We start from the raw sequence: 23,649 nt of genomic DNA, 5'->3' as shown, positions 1-23,649 counted from the left end.
GTACGGGGGTGCGGGCGGCGGGGACGGGCTGCTCGGGGACGGGCTGCTCGGGGACGGGCTGCTCGGGGACGGGCTTCCCTAGCCCCGGCTTTCCCAGCCCCGACTGCCCCAGCCCAGCGCGCTGGGGGCGCCTCGTTTGAAACCGAGTCCCTGGCGAGCCGCGCTCGAGAAGGAGGGACCGGGGGGGTTTCTCTCAGGTGAAGTCGGCTGAGCCCCCGTGAAATCTGCTCTTTATTCCCGTGGAGCGGGTGGAGCGGGAGCTAGATGGGGGTGGAAGGTGCAGTGCCGAGCAGCGCCGTGTGACCGCGGCTGTTTTCCCAGCCCCGCGGCTCCTCCTCACGGGGGTCCCCGCGTTCCCCTCAGGGCGGGCGCCGTGAGGGCTGGAGGGGGGTTTGTTGTTGTACGGACTGGGGGGAGAAAAAAACGACTATTTTTTTTTCCCCCTAAAAACATCAGGAGATGACAAAGTCCCGAAAATGCTGCGCAGAACCCTGGCGCAGCTGTCGCTGAGCAGCATGAAGTCTGCGGAGCTGTGCATAGGGCGGCCGGTCCTGCTCACCTCAGCTGATGGGCGGCAGGAGGTGAGACCCTTCCTTGCCCCCATAAGTGCTTTTCCTGTGCTTTCGGCGTGTTCCTGCTGTAGTCAGTGGGACCAACACGCAACATGCATTGAGAAAGATGGTGAACGTGCTTTTCCATCTTTTCTTTGTGGTATTTACGTCTTCTTCTCAATGCTGGAAAAAGTTCATGCTGCTGTTTTTTTTTTTGTCAAAGTATAACCCCTTCTTTCTTGGAGTGTCTTCGATTATGTCTTAAGAGCTCAATGCAAGAGCTCAATCGTACTTGCATGCGTAATTTTGCTTTTTCTTCCAGTTAAAAAATCCATCCCCAATTTCAGACCCCAGCAACACAATAAAGTGTGTGCTTACTCATCAGGATATTTTAAGGGCTCTCTTTTAAATTAGCTTAATGAGTGTTTTGCTGTGTGGCACCAGGTTTTAACCTAATCCTTCTTCCCTCAGCCCCTATTCTCGTAATAAAATGTTGCTTAGCTTGACTGGAAATAGGGGATGGGGGGAAACGCAAGTGACAGTTGCTTGCTTTGCGAACTCTTTCTAGGTATGTACTGCTTGGCCCACTGCAGGCTTTCCAGGTGGGAAAATTGGGCTGAATGAAACCACACAGAAGAACCTGAAAGTAAATCCAGGTGATGGTGTCAGTGTGCAACCTGTGACTGGTGCAGTCATCCAGGCAGAGGAAGTCGATGTAAAGTTGAGGTATGGAACTTGTTGTAATGTTGTTGAAGAGAGTGAAGTGATTTCTTTTTTTAACCACTTCCCTTCAAAACTTCACCTTTATATATGGTGGACTTGTGCTCTGCTTTTATTTACTGTTTGGTTATTTTTAGGATTGGAAACTCCGAGGTATGTTATTGTTTAGAATTGAAATTGACCCAAAAAAGGGAATGAAAGGTACAAATTACAGTTGTAAAATCATGAATGCTCTGAGAAATCAGCAGGTTATTGATTGGCTGAAGGATTTCCTAGAGTTGTTGTTCTAACACTTCACAGAGTCAACATTTGGGTTGGTATAGAATCTGATTATACTTATTTTCTAAAGTTGTTTTACAGTTACTTTTGGAAGTGTCAGAGCACTTATATCTTTATAAAGTAGCATCACTTTCCTGAGATCTTTCTTCAAACACAGCTATTTAGTTATAGAGGTGGTTGAAAACACACATTTCATTAGAAAGCCAACCCCATGTTAAATTAACAATTAAAACTAATAGTTTTCTATTTCTCCATGTTAATATGCTCTGCGTTCTTTCTTTAAAGCTGTGACTTTTACTGAAATACTAGCTAAAGATGAGGTCAGAGGAATTGCATGTAACTTCTAAAATATTTACATTACTGTAATTTTTTTGGGAAACTGTTCCATAGCCAGAGTTTTCCCACTCCAATAGTGGATAACAGATAATTAATTAATCAATAAAGAGTCAGGCTCTGAAGATTTTTATACATGTATACCATGTATAAAAACCACATTTTAAGTCATGTCAATGGCTCTTTTTCTGAAATTAGGAGAGAAAACATGAAAACTGTAATTGGTCTGTTTTAAGGCTGGTAATTTACTACACACTATGGTGTAAGACTATAAATTATTTAAGTAGTGAACTGAAGTTCCATTATTCGAGTACTCCCTAGGTTTCTAGATGTTTTGCAGGTGAAGTTTATTGCCTTCAAATCAACTCCTCTGGGTCCTGCTTGCATGCATAATTTAGCTTTTTCTTCCAGTTAATAAATCCATCCCCAATTTCAGACCCAAGCAACAAAATTGAGTATGTGCTTACTCATCAGGATATTTTTAGGGCTCTCCTTTACATTAGCTTAATGGACCCCTTTTCCCCAAGTTCCTCTGTTGAGCGGTAGAATTGAGCAACGGGATTTTATCTGCAGGTTTAGGGCTCCCCCCATTGATCATGCATGGATTTGCAGCATCTGTGTCTGCTGTAAAGGCCTTTGGTGCCTTTGAGGGTATAGATGTAAATGCTTACAAAAGTTGTGGACTTTTCAAAATGGATGTAGTGAGTCCTGTCTGTTTAGTCACTTAATTAAGTAAAAGACTAGAAATGCTTTGTGGGGAAAACTTGTACTGTTTTGGTAGTGGATGTGCAGTGATAAGGCACGTGGACAAGTTTTGCAAGTGCTTAAGGCACTGTTATAATTGATTAAAAAGATTTGCATGTGTCTTTGCAGGACTGAAAGAGACCTGCCTTATCTGAATTTTTTTCAGTCCGGTAAATGTAGCAATGGCTGTTCTACCTGGTGAGATGAGAAGCCTGCATTGCAGATTTGTGATCCTAACAAACTATAAATCTAACTTAGGATTTTGGTAATTACAGCGTGTAAGAAACCCCCAAACCAAAAATAATCGAGCCCCAGATAAAATAGCTACGCTTCTTTTGTTGCTGTGTGTGTTGTATTTTCAGAGTTAAGATGTTATTATTCGAAGACTGAAGTGCTCATCCATCTTTTTTGTTTGTGGGGTTTAAGTCATATACTGTAAAACAGGTGATATTCATTGTCCTGGTGCTTTAGTACTGTGGCCTCTGGTTTGGTTTGGAAGTAGTTATTGCCTGGAAAAATAATTTTCTTCTTTCCTACCACAGGGACAAAGATGCCACCATTAATGCCGAGGAAATGTCTGTGTGTCTGCTGAGAAACCTTGGTATGAGTTTTGTTCCTTTTCTTTTACCTGTTCAATTTTTGTAGTACGTCATCAGCTCTTACTTAGAAGAGCAAATATTTTCCTCTTATGTTCTTAATCAAGGGCTTGTGGCAAAATAGGAGATGTTATTTTGTTCACGCTTCTTTTGGGCTAAATAATTTTGTCTTTGGGCCAAATAATTTTGCCATGCTGTAAATGTGTAATGTGCATTATTTGTGGCTCTATTCCTTCTGTCCATTGAACTTTTGTCTGGTTCAAATTAGGAGTATTCAGCAGTCATTGATGGCCTTCTGGCTGATTTATGTTAGTGGTAAATAAGTAAAATTGCTCTTCATTGGGTGTTAGATAAACATAAGTAAGGTAAAAAACCAAGGTGAGTTATTCAAGGTAGTATTCCTCACTACAAATTGTTCTACTCAAAGGGAATCTTCTAGTTTAGGTATTAATAACATTATTGCTACACCAGGAAGCAGGAAACATGAACTGCATTCTGAATTCATGAGTTTGGCTGGAAATCTTGTTTATGCTTTTCATTTTTTTTGTTTGTTTTGTTTGTTTGTTTGTTTGGGTTTTTGTGTGTGTGTGCCTGTAGGGTGTATTCAGATCACATTTCCTCATCTCTGTCAGTGCACAGGCTAAAACCTTGCTTTTTTTAGCTCAGTACTCTCAAAGCAAGTGGGTTAAACATGAAATGTTATGAGGTGCACAGCAAATACAGAATTTTTACTTCTTACAATACTTAGTTCCAATAATATCCCATTGTATGAAATTTAAAAGACTCTAAGGATGAATTTAGTATGAGTGATTACATACGATACTGACAAATGTTTATCCAGTGAAGTCTGCTTGTGTACAAAAAGATCTTTCAAAGATGTTACTACCTTTTGTTATGTTAATTAACAGCATTCTCTAGGCTTCCTGATAAAGAATTATTCTGTTGCAAAAATGTCTGAATGTTACTGCTGCCCAAGTAGATTGAAATGTCACCTTCTTTGTCTTTTTTTTCTTCTTTAATCTTCTCGTAGATGGGAAGATAGTTCTACCAGGAAACCTCTTGGCTTTCACTTTCTATGGCAAACTGTGCAACATCATGGTGATGAGAGTGAAAGGAACTGATGGTGCAGAGCTGAGCGCCCAGGGCAGCGCCATTCCCAGTGACCCAGACCCTGAGACATCCGAGTTGGAGACAAGTGCCTTGGATTTGTCCCTGCAGCTCAGCAGAATGGACATTGGTGATAGCCCAGAGGTTGCATCTTTGAGCACACCAAGCACAGCGCTGGATGCAGGCTCACCAGTTACACCCAGTTCTGTGACAGCCAGCGGTCAAGACTTGGGTCAGGGAGAGAAAACCTACGGCAAGGGAGATGGTGCAGACCTCGCCGAGGATTTGGAGTTGGCTGGAAAAAGCAGCAGTGAAGGACTCCCAATAGTGGGCAAAACTGGAGCAATAAGCAATACAGACTCTTTTTACTTCATTTCTTCAAGAACTAGGATCAATTTTGTTGAACACAGGACCAGTGTAGCAGAAGATGGCGATTGTGAGTCCCGAGTCACCTATGACATGATAGGAGGCTTGAGCAGCCAGCTCAGAACTATTAGAGAAACAGTTGAACTGCCCTTGAAGCAACCTGAACTGTTCAAGAGTTACGGTATGATGCCTAAAGAGTTGGTTTTCTTCATTTGATGCTGGTTTTCTTCTTTAATTTTTTTTTTTCTTTTTTTAAAACCCACCACAAATTACCCCAGGAGTATGCAGTGACTTATATGTAACACTGACCTGGTATACTTGTGTGTCCAAACAATGTCAAGCTGCTTTATAATTATACTGTATGGGTACTGTGAAGATGTGATGATGAGCTTGTGTGAAAAATAGGTGAGCAGGGAAGAAATGTACAAAAATTCAGGAATGCATAAGCAGAATTTTTGGCAAATTGGAAAGACTTCTTTGCTTGGGTGTTTGAAAGGTGCAGTTTTTTAAATGGAGAAAAAGTCAGATTAGTTCTTCTGCTGTTTTTTATCCCTGGTATGTTGTAGGCTTCCTGCAAAATTTTCAGGAAGTCTTTGAGGCTGTTTACTCAAACTCTTCAGTGTATGAAGCGTTTGAGTGCTTCCTGTGTGAATTACGGGGTGGAAAAATGAATATGATTACAGTTGCCATATATAAAGTTATATCCAACATACGTATGAACTCAGAGGGCTTCTGTGACCAAGCTAAAACTGCACTGTGTGTTTGTCACAAATAGATATGTACCTTGTCTAGGTGTGCATCACTGTGAGATAGGGCTCTTACCTATAAACATTGCTTTGATATCGTGTCTTTGAGGCTTTTTATTTCTCTGCCTTTACCTCTTCACACACACCCACTCTAGAGAGGAGGTGATTCCAGCTGGGATAATTTCCATAACACACAGGTGGCTCTTTCTTGGCCGTGATCCCCAGGTGTCAGTGGGCTGGTCTGAGGCATCTTCATCTATGTGTGCCCCGGCTCAATTTGGTCCAGCCTCGGCATCACCACATGGTTTTGTGTCAGCACAAAGTTTGCCTCAGCATCAGCATTCTTCATACCCGGTCCCAGAAGTGCTTGAGCAGATTCCCTACTAGTTACCTGGTAGATGGTGGTGTTTCCTCAGCAGTTACAGACCTTTAGTAACCATCCAAACGTGGTGAGTCCTTGTCTGCTCTGGGGGTGAGCCAGTTCTCCAGTTCCCTTTCTTGCCAGTGCCAGAAGCGCCACAGGAGGGAGCAGCTCATGCTTTAATTGGACTGCTGTGAGGGAACCTGCTTCTGAAGACACTTTTACTTCCATTCTCTGTCATTTGGCAGATAATTTTTTTTCTCTTCTCAAGTGTATTAGTTTCTAAGATTCAGACTTGTGGCATCGTTCACTGTTTGATTCCTGATCCCCCACCTGATGTTTCTTTGGTTGTGTTTCACCCATGTCTTTTGTGTTGGGGTCAATCCTTTGTCAATCACTTGTCTCTGCTTTTTGCTTTCTAATTTTCTACCCGTTTTTTGCTTTGTGTCCATTTAATTTGGCTTTGCTAGTTTGGAACTTGTTTCGGTGGGCTCTTTACCTGGGATCATAATAGCACCTTTGTGCAGTTACCTGTATTTTCTGTCCACCTCTAACTGTACTCAGCAGTACCTTAATGTGCTGTACCTGAATATTTCTTCTTGGCTTTTAACATTTGCCATTAAATAGACAAATTCATCCTTCTGATATGTGTTTTTCATCTTCTTGCAAGTATTCTTGAATCAAGCCTCATAGTATTTGCTGAAATTCTTTTGGAGTGTTGAAGCGAAGAGGTTTTCTGATGTTGGAAATTTGATGTAATGACACTGTAAGAATCATTAGTAACTTAAAGCATATTCATGGATGTTAGATACTCGGTCCAATAATGTCTTAGAAAAAAACACAACACACAGAGGGAAACTGAAAAATACAATTATTTCGGGGTTTCTCTTTTGAACAGAATCTTTTGGACTTTAAAAAATAAAAAACATGGATGTGCGTCCCCACTTAAGAGTGACCTGCTCACTGAAAGCCTTTAACAGACGTGTCAGTTCATCACAGTATTAAAGAAGTTAATGCTGAGGTCAGATTTATTGGTAACAACTGGGACAGTGCAATGTGCAAGTGCAGGTTTAGTCTGGCATTTCTCACAAGTAACTTGTTTTCTCTGTTTGTGTGCATGTGCTTGTCCAAAGGAATCCCCCCTCCTCGAGGAGTGCTGTTATATGGCCCCCCAGGTACCGGCAAGACTCTGATTGCCAAAGCCATCGCGAATGAGGTTGGCGCTCACGTCACTGTTATTAATGGGCCTGAAATAATAAGCAAGTAAGTCCACCCATTTTATTTGCATTAATTCTGTGGATATGTCAGCCCAAAATCTGTCCTGGCATCTCTCCAGTGGGGATAGATGTAGTATTGGCTCTGGGCTATCTGCCCGAAGGAGTCAAAAAACCAGCGGGAAAGGGTTCTCTGAAGCAGGGCTTATGTTTCTTCTTGTATTTAAAGAGGTTTATTGGACTTGTCCAAGAAAGTTGTGTAAGGCACGGACTAAATTAAAGAGGGGAGTAGAACTGCATCTGCAGTTGTGTGTAGATTAGTTCTGCAACAAGAAGAGAAAGTTGTTAAAGTATATTTGCAATTAAGATGGCACTGCACAGATTACTGTCTCCAAGGAACTAATTGTTTATTGTTCCTCAAAGGTGTAGATAAAATGGTTTCCAACAGAGAAGAGCATTTTCCTTTAATCTTTTTTGTAGTTACTAAATGGTTTTATCTTTGCCTTAATTTCTTGTCCTTGTGGAAATACAGCTTATTGTAGATCTGCATCTACTTCAGGACTCTGAAAGTGTGTGCTCTGACCTTTTTGGAACGCCTAAGCAGTGATTTTTATTTTCTTTTTTTTTTTCTTTCCCAAGTTGCCTTTTGAAAAGATCAAAAAAATTGTTTTTTATTAAAATATTTTAATTATTACAGGTTTTATGGGGAGTCTGAATCGAGGTTACGTCAGATCTTCGCTGAAGCCTCTCTGCGGTACGTTCCTCTGGGTGATTTTATTTGCGGTGTCCGTTCCAGCCTTAATGTTCTTAGAAGAAAAACATTTGCAGGAACCCTTTGAGTTTGTAACTTTTTCCTGCAGTGGTTTCTAAAAGGAAATAAATTTGTTTATATAGAGCTTAGCTAGAAGGAAGGCAGTGAAATTCTAGTCTGCCTATTAAGTAAGTCCTTTTGGACACTGCCCTTTTCAAGGGGCTGTTGCAAGATGGTGCCAAATCGCTCGCTCTGTGTCGTCAGCGTATTGTGCTCTTGTTTCAGCAGATGGGAAGAAGGAGCCAGAGTTTCACCTGGATCCAAATTTTTCTGCCTGGTTTTGTCTTTGGAGACCGACACAGCCCTGTGCTGAGGCATGGAAGTCAGTCTGAGTGTTGGTACTGGATGTAGCATGCCTCTGGAGTAGGGAGGTGTTCTGCCCAAATTTATTAGACCTGGCTAAGGACAGTTTTAGACTTGCAGGTGATTGGTGTTCATACTACATGAGCAAAAGACTATTGCATACTGAAGGAATTAGTTGTCTAATGTATTAGTCATTTTAGTTTTCTCTTTATTCAAGGTTGAAACTTCTAGCTGCCTAAAGGAGTTGGATGGTTGTTAGTTTTTCTAGGAACTGCACATTTTCTGTGAACAGCTTTGCACTTCTCTACCTTGGTGTTTTAAATCTTTCTGAGCACCTTAACATTTTCTTCCTTTATTTTTCCCCCCCCACAGTCGCCCGTCAATTATATTTATAGATGAATTGGATGCACTCTGTCCGAAGAGAGAGGGGGCTCAGAATGAAGTGGAAAAGAGAGTTGTTGCTTCATTGCTGACGTTAATGGATGGCATTGGCTCAGTAAGTCGACTGTATTGAGACAATTAATGTGTATGTGGACTTGCTGAACAAAATGATTTTGCTTCTGCAGCGGAGCCAATTTTGGATGTGTCATTTGGGGGGAAAGAAAACAGGCTTAGGTGAGACTTTATATAGTAATCTAATGGTTTTTTGGGTGCTGAGCAGAAGGCAGAGGAGGGGAATGTCTCCTGATAACTGAGATTAAAAGCAAGTAAAATTCTTCCATTCACTGCCTCTCCTTTGCCTTCTCCCCCTCATGTAGTTTTGGAGATCAAACTGAAATTTCAGTGATAGCCCATCATTGATCAAAACCAGGCATTATTAATTGCTCTGAAATCCAAGTTATCAAAATGCTTCTGGTGATATGTAGGCTGCATGATTAAAGGCAACAGCAGCTATTTCACGATTGCCATAGTAATATTTAAGACATAAACAAAAGCCTACTAAAGGAACAGTAAACTTAATAGAGTATTTTATGGATTAAGCCCATAAAGTTTGCCAATCTTTCATCAATTATTTTATGATTATTAGCAGGAAAGATGTAAGAAACCTGTCCAGAGTATGAAAATAATTTGTTGGAAGTAGTTGGAAAAGTAAGCAAGAAGTATGTTTATAAGCTGCATGGCATTTAATGACTTAATTGAATTGTATTTGAAAAATAACGTTTTGCATTTTTTTGATGCCTTCAGGAAGGCAGTGAAGGGCAGCTCTTGGTGCTTGGGGCCACCAATCGCCCCCATGCTCTGGATGCAGCTCTGCGCAGACCCGGCCGTTTCGACAAAGAGATAGAAATCGGAATTCCCAATGCCCGGGACCGCCTGGACATACTCCAGAAGCTGCTCAGGAGAGTTCCCCATTCGCTCACAGAGGCAGAGTTGGTGCAGCTGGCTGATGGTGCACATGGTTATGTGGGTGCAGACTTAGCAGCCTTGTGCAAGGAAGCAGGTAAGGCTTTGTTTATCTTATTTAGGATCTTACTTTACTGTTATTCCCTTTCTTAAAAAAAATGTAAAAAATCCACACTCTGTACCAATAGCTTTTGAGACGGTGTTTTCTTAATTTTTGTGTCGAAAACGCGGCCAAGTGTGGAATATGAGGACCACCAGTCTGCTCCTGGGCAGATCAGAAAAATTCTTGGAGTGTTAGTAACTCTTAAAATCCAGTGTTAAGATGAGTAACCCTGGGGAATCCCCTGTGCTATTTCTGGCATATTACATAGCTCCCTGTCTCTCGGTAAGCCAATGGCTTAGGGAGTTAATTGACATCCTAAGAGTTTTTCTACTCTAGAGCCTACCTCTTCCATACAAAAATCCCAGGCTACACAGCTTGTCCTGCAGGTCCTTGTTCCCAGGATGTGGAGACTGTGGCTCCCAGTGGTGGTTACTGTGTTTTCCCTTCCCTGTTTTGTGCCTTGTATTCCATTTTCCTGCAGATGAGGACCTTGTGGCAGGGACAGGAGGGACTGTGTGCCCCTGGGGCAGGTTGTGTGGTAGAGCTGGGAGAGCTGGAGAGCACTGAGCTGGAGGGTTGGAAAGTGTCCCTTGGCCTCTGGAACAGGCACAGCCCTGGAGAATTCTTCAGCCAGAGTTCAGTATGTTCCAGAAAACACTTTACCATGAGTTCACCTCTGTTTCCTTTGGATGAAATATGAAAAGTACTCTTTATCAGTTCTTACGTTTTGCTAATTCCAGCAATTCTAGTGTCTATGTGGTTTAAGTGTTGGACCTTAAATCTGCCTATGAGCAACCTTTTAAAACAGCCTGGTCAAAAATATGACTCTCCAGCTCTGCTTGAGCATATTTGCTCCCTTATGGTTCACAAATATGGGTCACAAAAAATTTGCTGCATGTGGTGGGTACTTTTATTTCCTTTGGCACTGGGACAGCTGCTTGTGGCAGTGGCACAGAGCACGGGTAATTCTCGCATTGGAATTAACTGTGAAGATGGCAGAAGTTTTAATGGGGTGATGGCACCTGGGACAGCGAGGTTTTTACTTGCCAGCTTCCAGAAATTTTAAGGGATGGTTCTCAAACATGAATTTGTGGACTCTTCTGTGGATCAAGAAGAAAAATGTATATACAGACACAGAGTACTCATTTTATAGTGCTCTTCTGTTGACTTCAGTTGTGTTTTAAGCTCTGTTTGAAGTTAGAAAGCATTATTATTTTTTTCCTCTTTGTATATATTTGTTTTAGAAAAAGATAAACTCCTTTTTTATTTTCCTTCCCCTGTGTTTCTGGAAGCCTCTCAGTCTGCCTGTGTCACAGGACTCACACAGTAAACACTTAACTAATGTAATCTGAAGTTTTCAGTGGAAAGTGTTGCGGTTTCAGTTCCAAACATGACCCAGCCTGGGCTTTACTTATGCATGTGCACGTGGATTCTGGACACTTGATAATGCAGCTGCAAATAGATTATATTTACCCACTTCACGAGGCCCTTTTAGACAATCAATTTTCCATGTCGTGCAAATTGAGCATTACAAAACTTCTGGCATCTGCCAGTGATGGGTTGAAGGACATGCTGTTGTCTGGGAGCTTTGCATCCAAAGCCAGTGCTGGGAGTGAGGGAAGAAGGCTATCTCCTTTCTGTTGATCTCTTCTTTCCTGAAGTTGGAATCCATGCTTTTAAATATCCTTGTCGTTTCTTAGCTTGGAGTGACCTCTGCTGGGGAAAATGCAGTCCAGCCCACGTGAATTTTTCCTTTTTGAATAGTTGCAAATTCTGTCAAAGTATTGCATAAACTGAGTGTAAGTTGCTTGGTTTTAAGGAATTTCCTTAGCTTCTTTTTTTCTGATTAAGCTCTTGGTATCTATATTTTATGTCAAATTTTAAACACCTTCTAAAATATCAGAGCTTTTCACTCAAGTTAAACTGGCTTTTATAACATGCTGTTTCTCCTCAGCAGAGCAAGATTATTCCATATGGCAAATTTTCCAATGTTTTGTCTAGTCCTATGTGTTGTTCAAGCAATGGGCTTCTGTTACTTCACTTGAGGAGCTGTGCTGCGGGCCAAGCTTGCTTGCTGTCCAGGAATGCTCTCTGATATCCAGCCTAAGTTTTCCTTGTTTAGTTTTATCCCATTATTTCTATTTACATCCTTGTATAACACGTTTGCTCTCCCTCCTTGGTGTTTACACCCTTCAGATATCTCTAGGCTGTTCTCATGTCCCCTACCTCCTCATTCATTACCGAGCCAAACTGTAAATATTTAGCTCTTTTAATCTTTCCTCATAAATAAGTCCTTCCTGCCTTCTGAGAAATAATGATGATTTTCTGTGAACTGCCTCCAGTTTGTCAATAACCTTTTGGTGATGTAGGGCTTAGAATCGAACATAGTATTTCATATATGTGACAGCATAAACCAGGGCACTCACATACAATTGAGTTGGTCTTATCAAAACGCTGGGTAAGAGTTCTTTCTCAAATTCTAAAGGTTACTTGTGCTGCTTTCAGACTTGATGAGTGTGTAGGTACAGGTTTCTAATCCTTAGGAAAAGGATTTCAGAACTCAGAAATACATGTTCAGGTTTTGGTACGAGGTTATCGTTGCTTGCTGATTGTATTGCTGTTGTGGTCTGTGGGAGACTCTCGAGTCTTCCTTAGCTCTTCTCTATCTTTAGGTATTTCATTTGTGGCTGGAAAGCCTGAAAGTTTACAAGCTAAAGATGTTTATATTCTCAGTACAAAGTTTAGATCATTTCCAGAGGACTCATCATTCCTTATCTTTCTACTTCAACTCTGTTTTTTTAACACATGTATTGTGTACATACTGCTTATATAAACCAAGGGTGTAGTAATTATTGTAAGATGGTAAATGGAGTGTTTGTAGGGCTGTGACAGACAAACCTTTTGCATCTCTAGTTAGGTTTCCTAACTCCATTATGAAAGCTTTGAAGTTTGTCTTCTATATAATTCTGAAGATCACATGTTAATGAGAAGTAAATAGCTATTGTAGAATTAAACATATTCCAACTGTTTTCTTGGCAGAAGTTGTTGGCTCTCCAGTGCAAGATGTGCTTAGTGGTACTTCTGGGGTCAGACAGGCAAGTTTTCTGTTCTGTTCAGTAACTCTGTGCACATCCATGGAAGTTTTTAGGAAGTTTGTGGAGGCTGTAATGTTCAGCTTGCCCTCAAAGTTTCTCAGCCCCCATGTGTATGGTGTGTACAGAATTGTGGTGTACTGTGTGCTGAAATGGGCAGGGGAGGGAAAGTGGGCAAGAAAGCTGGAGAATCCATGCAGTGTGACCTGGACTTTTCCAAACAGGATGTTATGACCAAAAACCCATTACACCTTTATATAGAGATGCTTGTAATAATCACTTAGGAGTGTTCTTACTTGGTTTGCTGAGTATATAAAATATTAGTGGATTTTTCTTCCAATACCTTCTTTTCCTCAACTAAAGTTACAGTTCTAACCTCTCACAAAATGAAACCACAAAACTCTGTGACTTTTTAGGAAAAACAGTAGGTATGAGACTTGCAGTATTGGTTGTAAGAGTTGACAACAGGGTGACAGACATCACTCTATTTGTGCATCTATCTCAGGCTTAATTGTTGTGCTTGATGCCCTTGAGATGTTGTTGCTTCTCCTTTATTTACTTTACCGTGTGGTCTTTTATTAATTCCCTAAAAAATACGATGTTTTTAATTTATCAGCAAAGATAAGCACTGCACTTCAAAAAAAAAAAAAAAACAAACCAAAAAAAACCCACCAAAAAACAAAAAACACATGAAATGTTAATTACGTAGCAGGGACATGAATGGTATAAACTGTACTGAATGTTAGAAGATGCTTAGCAACAAAGGTTTCCAAATATAGCAATTTATTATAAACTTATCCTTCTATGGCTGCCTGTAGCATTTCAAGAGGGTGAATATAAATATAGCTTGATTTCTTCAAGAAGTGGCTTCAGTCATATTGTTTACAGAGAAAGGAAGTATTTGCTTTGTAACTCTTAGGATTTATCTTGAACATCCTTGTTCATTACACATAATTTCAGTGTGCTGATATAAAACACTTGGACTGTGATAAGATAGCATCATGAGGGGAGGAAGAACAAATGGCTTTGTTTAAATACTGCTCTGTCTTGCAATAACAGGGGTTTGCTTCCAACGAGGATGCAGCACTGTAAGCACTGAGACTTCTGTGAAAGAAGCGCTCATCGCTTTGCTGTGCGTCAGAGGTTGTTTTAAGTTGCATGAATGTGATGGACTTAAAGGTGTCACCCTGCTTAGGTTTAGGATTAGGATGGCTTACTGGCTTGAGCTGGTACGAAAAAAATCTTAGAGAAACAAGGAATTGAGTTGCATCTCTGACCAGCGTGAATCAGCGTTACTCTGCTCAGTCTGTGGAGCCACTTGCACAGGCACATGATGTGGTCTGTTGTCTTATGTTCGTAATTCTGAGTGCTGTTGTTTGCAGAGCTTATTGTCTAGAATATTCATTTGCCCCTTTAATTATCTCTGTGTTCTGATGAATCATACAGCTAGGATGGAGAGTCTTGATGCTGTTCAATCCACAGCTCTGTATATTGATTTTATGTAGATCTTAGATCTGTAAAGGTGTAATTTCTATATGAGGATACTGTACTTGGCTTTTGTTGGAGCTGAGAACCTTGCTGCTGTATCTTACAACCCGAAAAAACAAGTTCCTGCAATCCACTTGCGTTAAAAGTAAGAATTTAAAAAAATTTAGTCAACTGAAGGACTGTCTATCAGGTTTTGGTTTTTTTTTTTTTTCTCTGTAATGGATGGGGAAGTAAATTCCCCTGAAACCCAGGAATGTCTCTTTGTTAGATGTATGTGGGGGTTTCCCCCCCCGCCAAGCTCCTGCAGATTTGGTAGCCTGGCCACCTGCAGGAAACATGAGCCGTGTGGGCCGATGTGATGAACAGTGGATCTCTGTGCACCCCGAGGAGCAGCCTCTGACGGGGCTTTCAGTTACACAAACGCTGCCTTCAAGATGCGGCTTCTCAGCCCCGCGTCTCAGATCGGGCTCTTGGTTTCAGCTCAGTCACAGAGTCTGCGTGAAACAGCCCAGTGTTAGGGCATCAAGAATATCTCTCCTTTCTTTAAGCTGTAAAAATTCACTCTGAACCTTTCCCCGACACGCTTTGGGCCTGGCTTCTGCTGGGGAGGTACCACAGGTGTAGATATTTTCCTTGGATTATGATCCTAAATGTAGGAGCGTGGGCTGACGCACTTCAGAGTGTGGATTTTGACAAAAGCAGTGGATGACCATGGCAATGGGATTGTTTGGTTTTGTAGGGTGGTTTGTTTTGAAATTAAGCGATTTCAGTTACAGATTGGAAAGGGAAAAGGCTGCCTGAGACGCTGTAATTATTTTATTGCCTTATGGAGAGTGACTGAAAATACTATGTCTGTGTTGTTATTTATTTATTTGTAGCACAAATAAAGATAGAAGCTGTGCTGCTGCGGGCAATCTGCTGTTGCATTCCCTCACTGACATGGTTCCCATGGGACACTCAAAATGAGGTGGGAAAGGCCCCTTGCCTTGTCATGAAAAGATCACGTAGAAAATGTGGGAGTTTTGGGAATGTGAATGACACATATAGTCAGATGGTCAATACCAAAAAAAGCGTCCTTAAAAAATGGCAAGATTTCTGCAGGAAAGGCAGCAGATGCTCAGAATGATGTGATGGGTTTTTGTGCAGAAGTGGCTACATCTGGGTGCTGCCTCTTGGAAGAGATGCTGGTGCACATTATGTTGGGTTTTGTAGCTATTTTTTCTTAGGTAAAATATTTGGCTTTTTTGGTTGTTTTTGTTTTGGTTTAGTTTCTGTTTGTTTTGTAATGGTACTTGATTTTTGCTTTTGCACGAGGGACGTTGCACTTTACTGCAGTCGGGGCATGTGAACTTTGGGTTTTCATCATAACTAATTTTAAGTGTGTGTTTATCCAACACTGGCTTGCAGTTAATTGGATGGTGGGGTTGCTGACTTCATACACACAGTTGTGGGTTGAGTACTTAAAAATCTGTTTAGAGCACATCCCATTCTGTCTGCTGATATTTATATAAGCAGGAAATAGGGAATATTTTCAGGACAGTTGATCAGTAACTGTCACTAATATTTTAAATTAACCTGCTTGGCAGGTAGTCACCGTGTTCTTGCTCCTGCAGCTTGAGTGGCAGGAAAGAAACTGTATTATGTGTGTGTGTGTGGCAATGCATCTAGGAACTTCTGGGTTTGATTGATTTGGTCAGCCCCAAAACAAGTTGTTTGGTTTGAAGGGTGAGGTGGTGCAGGACTGCAGGGTGAGCTGTGTTGGTGCAGCCCTGGCTGTGAAATGTCATAATGTCACAATGTCATTTTGCTTAAGGACAGGATAAATTTGGGGCAGGTACTGTCTTAGTCATCAACTATACCTCAGACAAACTATTTGTGTAGAAATGGTCCTGTAGCAGAAAAATTCGATGTTTTTGGACTCCCTCTCAGGCTCCAGGTAAAATATTTTTCTGGGAAACACAATGGCAAACGCAGTATCTGAAAGCAGCCTTAGTTCTGTTGTTTAATTGATAAAAGATCATGAAAGATACTCTGGTGAAATGTAGCTAGAGTTGTATATCTGTGTTAGTTCTGTGGGACTAAAGTCAGTTAGCAGTGGGCTAATATGTAGAATGATTAGTTACTGCTGGGGGACAGCTTAAATATTTTCAGGCAAAGTTTTCATAGGTCTCCTGACATTAATTTTTAGTTATATCCTGACTTACCAACGTTCCTAATTACAACAAGACTGACCTTCAGCCATGGACTGTGGCTTCTTGGACTGTGCCCTTGCAATTCTGGTAGCCTGTTGGTCCTTATTTTTGTTCTAACACACGTGTGACTCCCCTTAGCTTAGGTATGCTTATGGATGAGGAACAGGCAGTCTGGTATTCCTTATTTCCCTCTGTTGTCTCTGGGTTAGGATAAATGACGTGTGTATACCTGATCTGTGAATAAACTATTTCCTGTACGAAAGAAGTTTGGAAAATACAGTTCCTCCTTCCTCCCTTCCTTCCTTCCCCTCCCCTGTCCTACCTCTCAGCAACTTTCAGGCAGCTCCATAGACATGTTCCAGCAAATGCCAGGGCTCTTCAGGAAGGACTATAAATCCTGTACATAATCCCTGCAGTAGGTTAGTGCTCAGGTTAGCCCAGTGAATTTGCAGTGTTATGGTTACAAGGGATTTAAGGGCATTATCTTTCCTGTGCAAACAGTGTTATGGAAGTTCTTCAGGGATTTTCCCATATAGCTCTGGCAGCTAAAGACAGATTGCAGAATATGGTTTTGAGAGCAAAAAAAAGTAAGGCTTTCTGCTTCCTGATTTGTTTTTTGAGTAGGTGTGAATTTTATGGACACGTTAAATTAAAAAAAGAAAAAAAAAGATTTAAAAATATATTTATAAACTGTTTCTAAGTCACGTGGAATGGTTTTTTTGTGTGCATAAACCTGTTAAACTTTGAAGAATAGCACGTAAAAATCTGGAAGTAGAGGAAGATGCCCCATTCAGTGCCATTTGGAAGCTGAGATCTTACCCATCTATGCTCCTCTGTTGAGCATTCCACTGCCAGCCCTGCAGGAGAGAAGCAGTTTTTAGAATACAGGAGGGTCGGATCTGTCAGCTGTCACATGAAGAAATGCTATGTGTCTTCTGGGTTTGGCTGTAAGAATCTGGGAGGGAAATGCCAGATTAGCGGGGAAAGAAGGAACATTTCCCTTTGTAAACAATCTTACAAGAAGATTACAATTCTTTGGAGCTGCTTAGAAATTCTGGTAGAGTGAGTCCAGGCAGGATGGGTTTGTGGAAGAAACAGCTGATGGGCGGTAAATGAGCATGATTAACAATTTGGTTTGGTTCAGTTTATTTCTTCAAGTGTTGTGTATGTTCTGTTTTGGAAACCTAAAGTATATATGTTGGTCCTTCTGAGTGGATGCTTTCTATTATTTACAGTAGTGTGTAGTTATACACAGACTCTGACAAATACAGCAGTGTCATAGAGTCTATTTTTAGGCTCAGATATTTGTGATTATGACCTAAGGTGCCAAAACTTAGCCAAGCTATGAGCAAGAGGATCTTACAGGCAAACAATGCTATTGACCTCATGAGTAGCCTGGTACCAAAGAAGGATCATCTGTACCAGGACAGGACGTTCTGCTGGTTTTTTCCCTTCTGTCCTCTTAGTTTCCTCTGTTCTAGACAGGCAGGATGAGTTGGAGAGGTAGAGCATAGTTTCTGGGCTGGAACAAGCTGTTTATTTTCCATTGTTTGTAATCATGCATGCCTTATTATGCCTCTTTCTTTTCTTTTCTCTCTCTATTTTTTTTTTTTTTTATTTTTTAACTGGGATTTTCCGTACTGCTCCCCTGAGGATTGGTGGCTGCCTTCCAAGTTGAGTTTCTGCTCTGCATAGGGCAGTCCTTGGGACTGGTCATGTATCCCTTGATTAGAAGTGGGTATCCCATGCCTGTGTGAACAGTCCCACTGACCCTACAGCGGGCTAAGTACATCTGAGTCCTTCCTCCCCTCAGGCAGGACTGGAATAAAAGTGAAAACCCACTCGCCCACTTCTGAACCTCCTCAGTCACTGCTAAAAGTTATCGATAGTCATTAATTCTTAAAAACAGAGTAGCATCTGAAAAGGAACAAGCAGAGCTGAAACAAGTGCTGTGCTCAGTCAGTTAACAGCCATGGCATATACTCAACCCAAAACATTCCAACGTGGAAGATACCCAGGAGCTAACCTGAGCTGCTTGATGTTTTCTGAGGTGTGACTGTTTGCATCTTCACGGTGACTTCTGTAGTGATAGACTTGTGTTTGCTGTAGTGTTCCCCCTCCTTTGCCTCTGCCTTGCTTCTGGCAGCGTGGTTTGCATCCCACCCTGCATTTGCTTACGTTAAATACATCTCTCAGCATTTAACATCTCTCAGCGTCTCCAGACAAGGATGTGTTTTTCTGCCTCCGGCAAACCACTGGCTCTATCCTTCTCCTGTTACTGAGACTCCCCCCCTCTACTCCCTCTGGTTAGAGGTCAATCTGAAGTGCAGGAAAGAATGATTATGATAACAGGAGGAAACAGGAAGAATCATGCTTTCTTTTTCAATCTGTTTTTTATTATTGTTTTAATGTAAAACACTGTTTCAATTAAACGCTGACCTGTGCAGTGGCGTGTGCGTGCACATGCTGAAATGAATTCCGGCTTTGTTTGGAAAGCTGTGACCTCTTTATTCCTGTTCTGGATCAAGGCTGTTGCCTTTCAAACCCGCTGCTGAGGACTGAGATTTCACTCGTACTCCTCGTAGCACAGGCAGTAACAAACCTGAAGAGCGGTGTTTTCCTTGGGCTTTCTTATGTGCTGCGCTCTCTGAGTTTTTAAAATAAGCTCATTTGGTTTTGAGACTTACTCATGCCAGATAACCAGAAAAGATAACCATGACACAATTAAAATGCATCACATGAGCACTGGGCTAAAGTGGTACTTAGTGGAGCTGATAGGTACAGAAATGAGCGGAGTTACTTGTTTCCTCTATGCCTTAATTTCATGCTGTGTTAATTATTCTTGCGTTTTTTTAAAGTGAGAGTGTCCCACGTGAATTGACTTCAGCAAAAAGAAAATGTAAGACTGAACCCAAATACCTGCTCCCACCCTGCAAAGTGTTGGCTGCAGTGACACTGGAGTAAGATGTCGAGTTTATTTGCCTGGATATAATTTTTAAGTCTAAGGGGTGAATCTATGTTGTCTCAGTTAAGTTTTTTGTTTGCTTAAAATGAACTCCTTAGAGGAAGGAAGAAGGGGGCGAGGAATACCATGAAAATTGTCTGGGTTGTTAAAATGAGTCAGTTGTATTTTATGCTTGTCCTCTGGTGACCAGATTTTCATTTTTCTCCTTGGCCTCATGGAATGTTTTTATTTATGTATCTTATTAGTTTTGGATGTTCTGTGCAAGGGGAAACCTGAATTACAAACTTTTTTTTCTTCGTGTTATTGTATTAAGAGCCTGGGTATTGGATGCAGGTGCTCAGACTCTGCTGTAATTGGCAGTTTATGGAGAGACACCAGCTGTACTGCTTCACAGGGGACATATTATATCTCTTCACACATTGTATATATTGTAGGAAATGCAGAATTCCTGTGATTGTCAGAAATGTTGCATGTCTGCTTCTACCAGTGCCTCTACAGGGAAAAAAAAAAAAAAGACAACAATCTACTGAAAGTTAAAACCATGTCTATTTTCAGAAACGGCTTAATCCCTTTTATTGTCCTTTCATGTAGCACTAATTGGTGTTTTGTTTGGTTAAATATAGAAGAGACTTAACAAATGTTTGTCTTTTTATGGTCATGCAAGGTGAACTGGCGTGGTATGAACGGCCTCATTTGTTTGGGAACACATGGCAACAGATACGTAATATCTGATGTGTGTATACCTGCGTATAAAATTATGCTCATCAACTAATAACATACAAAAAAAGATATTTGACAGCTTCAGTCCACAGAACAGGATTGGAAAGAGAAGCAGTAAAACTCCTTGAGTTATATTAGACCTCAAAAGGGATAATTATACAGTGGGAAAACCATGATGCTTCTGGGCCTCTTACACAACAGGGGCTGCAGTTGCTCTCCGGGGAATGCCTGGGAGGTGCGAATGGTACAACCTGGTCCTGCCCAAGGAGTATTGATATATTGATGTGTGAGTGGGTGGGACTTGTGTGGCTTTTGAAGGATTGATTTATAGGGGGAGACTAGGAATTAAGTATGAAGATTTATAGGTATTGTGTGTGAGTGGTTTTGGCCAAACAAAGGAGAAGGTGAAAGCTATGCCTCATTTGAAAAGTATGATCACTGAAGGGAATTAAGAGCTGTCGGGTGTTGCAGGGAGTATTTGTTGCATGTCAAGAAAAACATAGGTGTCTGGCATTTTACCAGGTGGCAAAATAGGGTTCCAGTGCAGGTTAAAGAAACCTCATCAGTTTGCTTTTAAGAGCAGCTTGGAAAATACAGTCCTGATAATAGAGAAATGGACCAGGTTGCAGATGTCTTACTTGAGCTGATTTAATGTTGCCTTGAATATTCATTGCCCCTCTTCCTCTGTGGTGTAGAAAAGTGTTCAGATCAATGTATGGATATTTGGAGGTTTTTCTCTGTTCTTCTCATCTCCGGGAACACAGGAACAAGGCTGTTTCATCCTGTCTTTTGGAACAGATTTAGTTTATATTCTGTCTGTGCTTGTTAAATCCCCTGTTTCATGCTCTCCCATCAGAAGCGTCTCGCGTGTTCTCTGACGCAGTTCAGACCTGGCGCTGACACATTCCTTTGGACATCATTTCCTTTCCAGAGCTGCTGCGTGTTTGTGTGTGGTACACTTTGTTTGTGAGAACCAAGGGGAAGTCTACATATTTCCATGGTTTTGTTTTTTTGTTTTTTTCTTCTTGTTTTAATAGGTTTGCACGCCTTGCGGAGAGCGCTGGGGAAGAGCCCTAACCTGTTAGACACCGAGGTGGCTGGGTCAGTGATGATTGCTTTCAATGACTTCCTGCAGGGGATGAATGATGTCAGGCCCAGTGCCATGAGGGAGGTGGCAATTGATGTGCCAAAAGTAAGTTGTTTTGTGCAATACTCTGGCAGCGTTGCCAGAGCCACGTTAAGAGAGGAACTTTGTGAAGCCTTAAGTTCCTGATTAATGCTGTGCATCGTCTTTTTGTTTCCATATTTGTTTATTTAACTGGGATTTGGAAGAACCGTTTACAGAAGCTTAATTTCTTAAATGCTTTAGGAAGAGTTTATAGTGCAGGAGCATATCTCCTGCTCTGTAGTTTTAGATGCTGAGGGGGTTAATGGGGTAAAAATCTTCAGATGTCTGCTTAAAGCTGGTCCTGAACAGCCATGAAAGCTGGAGCCTTTTGTGAAGCAAGCAGAAACTAAAGCAGAAACCAGCTGTTAGCATTTGTAACCAAAGGGTATGGAAACAAAGCTGTGGAGAGTTTGATTGCTGTGATTTTCATGTAAATGTGACCTGAGTGTCTTCAGTGGCATTATGTTTTTCACTGAAAGCAGAATTCAGCACTGTAGGCAGGTTATCATTGCCAAGCCTGTCACAAGCTGTGATGGTATGAACAGTTCTTTTGGTGGTGTCAGGTTCATCTTTATCCTACCCACTGCCCTCTCAATTACATGTTAAGAGTAGTTCAGTAGCAGACTCAGCATAAATTGGGTTGGGGAGCTGATCTGGTTTAAGACAACTCTGATCCGGGTTAAGAAGATCGAGCGAAAGAACTTTGTGTTTAATCCTCCTGAATCCTGACTCTGTGAGTGGCTGTGCTGGTGTTTCTCAGCAGCTCCCCAAACCCTAGAAGAAAACATTTTTGTCTCATTGCATGAAGATGAGTCACTTGGGCATTAGGTTGCACAACTGTAGACCCTTACTCCCAAACTATAGGAATGGGAAATAAAATCTCCGCACTGCATGCTGCACACAGCCGGCTCGGATGTCACACTTGGCTTGTTAAACAGAGTCCATGCTGTGCAGGGAATTGCTGGGTGGAATTGCCTGGGCTGGCCCCAGGCAGCTTTTCCTGGAAGTGGTGTGGTGGCATCGATATCCACAAGGGAATGCTGCTAAACAGCACAATACACACAGGTAGAAGCAAGGTCTTGAGGTACTGCAGGAAGTCTGTTCTCAGTCCAGGTCAGCCTACTGCTCAGGTTCCTGTTGTCCACTAAATCATCCTGCCAGGGCCTTCCTTGATTGTCACTTGATTTTATTTGTTAAACACCTCCTGAGTCACTGCAATGCTACTGAAATTCATTCCTTTATTGAAGGGAAGGTAACAACATAGTGCAGACTCCTTTAGTGCTGACAGGACCTGCATTTCACCGTGGAGGACCTGCATGTTTTGTGAAGAGGCAGTGGAAATTGGAGGTCATCTGCTTGGTGCCTGGAGTGAGTTTAAAGTAGAAACTTAGGTACTGGATGCAACAGATTTTGTGTCCTCCCGTGTCACCTACCGAAGAAGGGGAGTTTGGAACTAGATGATCTTTAGGGTCTGTTCCAACTCAAACCGCTCCATGATTCTGTAGCCACTACCATCTAAAAAAAATCCTTACTAAAAATAACTCTAAACACTAAATAGATTATCAGCTATGAGATTTTTCTTTTTCCAAAGAGAAGAAAGAAATAAATAGCTTTTCAGCTATTTATTGCAGATACAGGATTTGCTTGGCAGGCCCCTTGGTGTGGATGGGAATTTTGGCTTGTGTAGTTAGTTACAGGTAAAACCATTGATGCACATGCTGAATTTAACTGAAATTTTTGTGACTTTTAACTTGAAATTGATTAAGAGTTCAAAGTAATTTCTAAATAAAGCCACAGGTCCTTCCTCATGTGCCTGGATTGCCATGTGTGTAGGCTGTGACTGAGGCAAATGCAAAATACTTGCTGCCTGATTCCACATAGCATCTTGTTTTCCATTTTTACAGAACCTTTCTTGAACTTTGCTGTGTGTTACAGCCTTTTTAGAAGGCTGCTTTTTCTGCAGCAGGGATTTAGGAGGGAGGGGATGCACGTTATAAATCAGGAAGTTAATACTGCAGCTCTTTGGAGAGCTGCACTGTAGATGCTGTTCCTCCCTCTCCTATGGGTCTTCCTGAAACTTTGTTAGCTGTGGGTTTTGCTTGCCTCTCTCACTCCCTTTGCTGTAATTCAGCACTTGGATTTGTGTCTTTGCAGCCAAAAGATTCTGGATGAGACATCCTGTGCACGTCTGCTTTATTTCTTCATTGCTGGTGCTTAATAACCTCTGGGGAGTTGCTGCTCTGGGTCATGTTCTGAGCTCTGTTGACCTGGGGAGATTATGGCAGTAATGAAATCTTGGGGTCTTACACACTTGCAGCAGAGCACTGGCTTTGGATGTGTCAGCTCAGCCCCAAGGCTAATCTTTAAAATCATTTCCATGGTGACAGAATATCACACTTCATTGCTGGTGTTGCAGGAGCTTCCCCGTGAGTTCCTGTGCAGGTGA

General features: G+C 41.6%; 1 protein-coding gene across 3 annotated transcripts in view; it reads left to right on the top strand.

Moving 5' to 3' along the window:
• Positions 1–23,649, top strand: part of SPATA5 (spermatogenesis associated 5) — a 413,699-nt gene that overhangs the window by 238 nt on the left and 389,812 nt on the right. For all 3 annotated transcript variants that reach the window (XR_007629554.1, XR_007629553.1, XM_050320693.1), the window contains exons 2-10: positions 457–581; positions 1,120–1,277; positions 3,170–3,228; positions 4,254–4,877; positions 6,937–7,066; positions 7,715–7,771; positions 8,504–8,627; positions 9,317–9,572; positions 21,073–21,227. Coding sequence is in view for 1 of the 3 variants with exons in the window: in XM_050320693.1 (XP_050176650.1) it covers positions 457–581; positions 1,120–1,277; positions 3,170–3,228; positions 4,254–4,877; positions 6,937–7,066; positions 7,715–7,771; positions 8,504–8,627; positions 9,317–9,572; positions 21,073–21,227 (1,688 nt within the window). In the remaining 2 variants the exon portion in view is untranslated. The remainder of the gene's footprint in view (positions 1–456; positions 582–1,119; positions 1,278–3,169; positions 3,229–4,253; positions 4,878–6,936; positions 7,067–7,714; positions 7,772–8,503; positions 8,628–9,316; positions 9,573–21,072; positions 21,228–23,649) is intronic.

This window comes from Myiozetetes cayanensis, unplaced genomic scaffold (assembly GCF_022539395.1).
Source record: "Myiozetetes cayanensis isolate MyiCay16 unplaced genomic scaffold, myiCay2020 scf24, whole genome shotgun sequence".
Lineage (NCBI taxonomy): Eukaryota > Metazoa > Chordata > Aves > Passeriformes > Tyrannidae > Myiozetetes > Myiozetetes cayanensis.
Note: the sequence above shows the minus strand (reverse complement) of the source record. Positions and strands in the feature narration are given on the sequence as shown.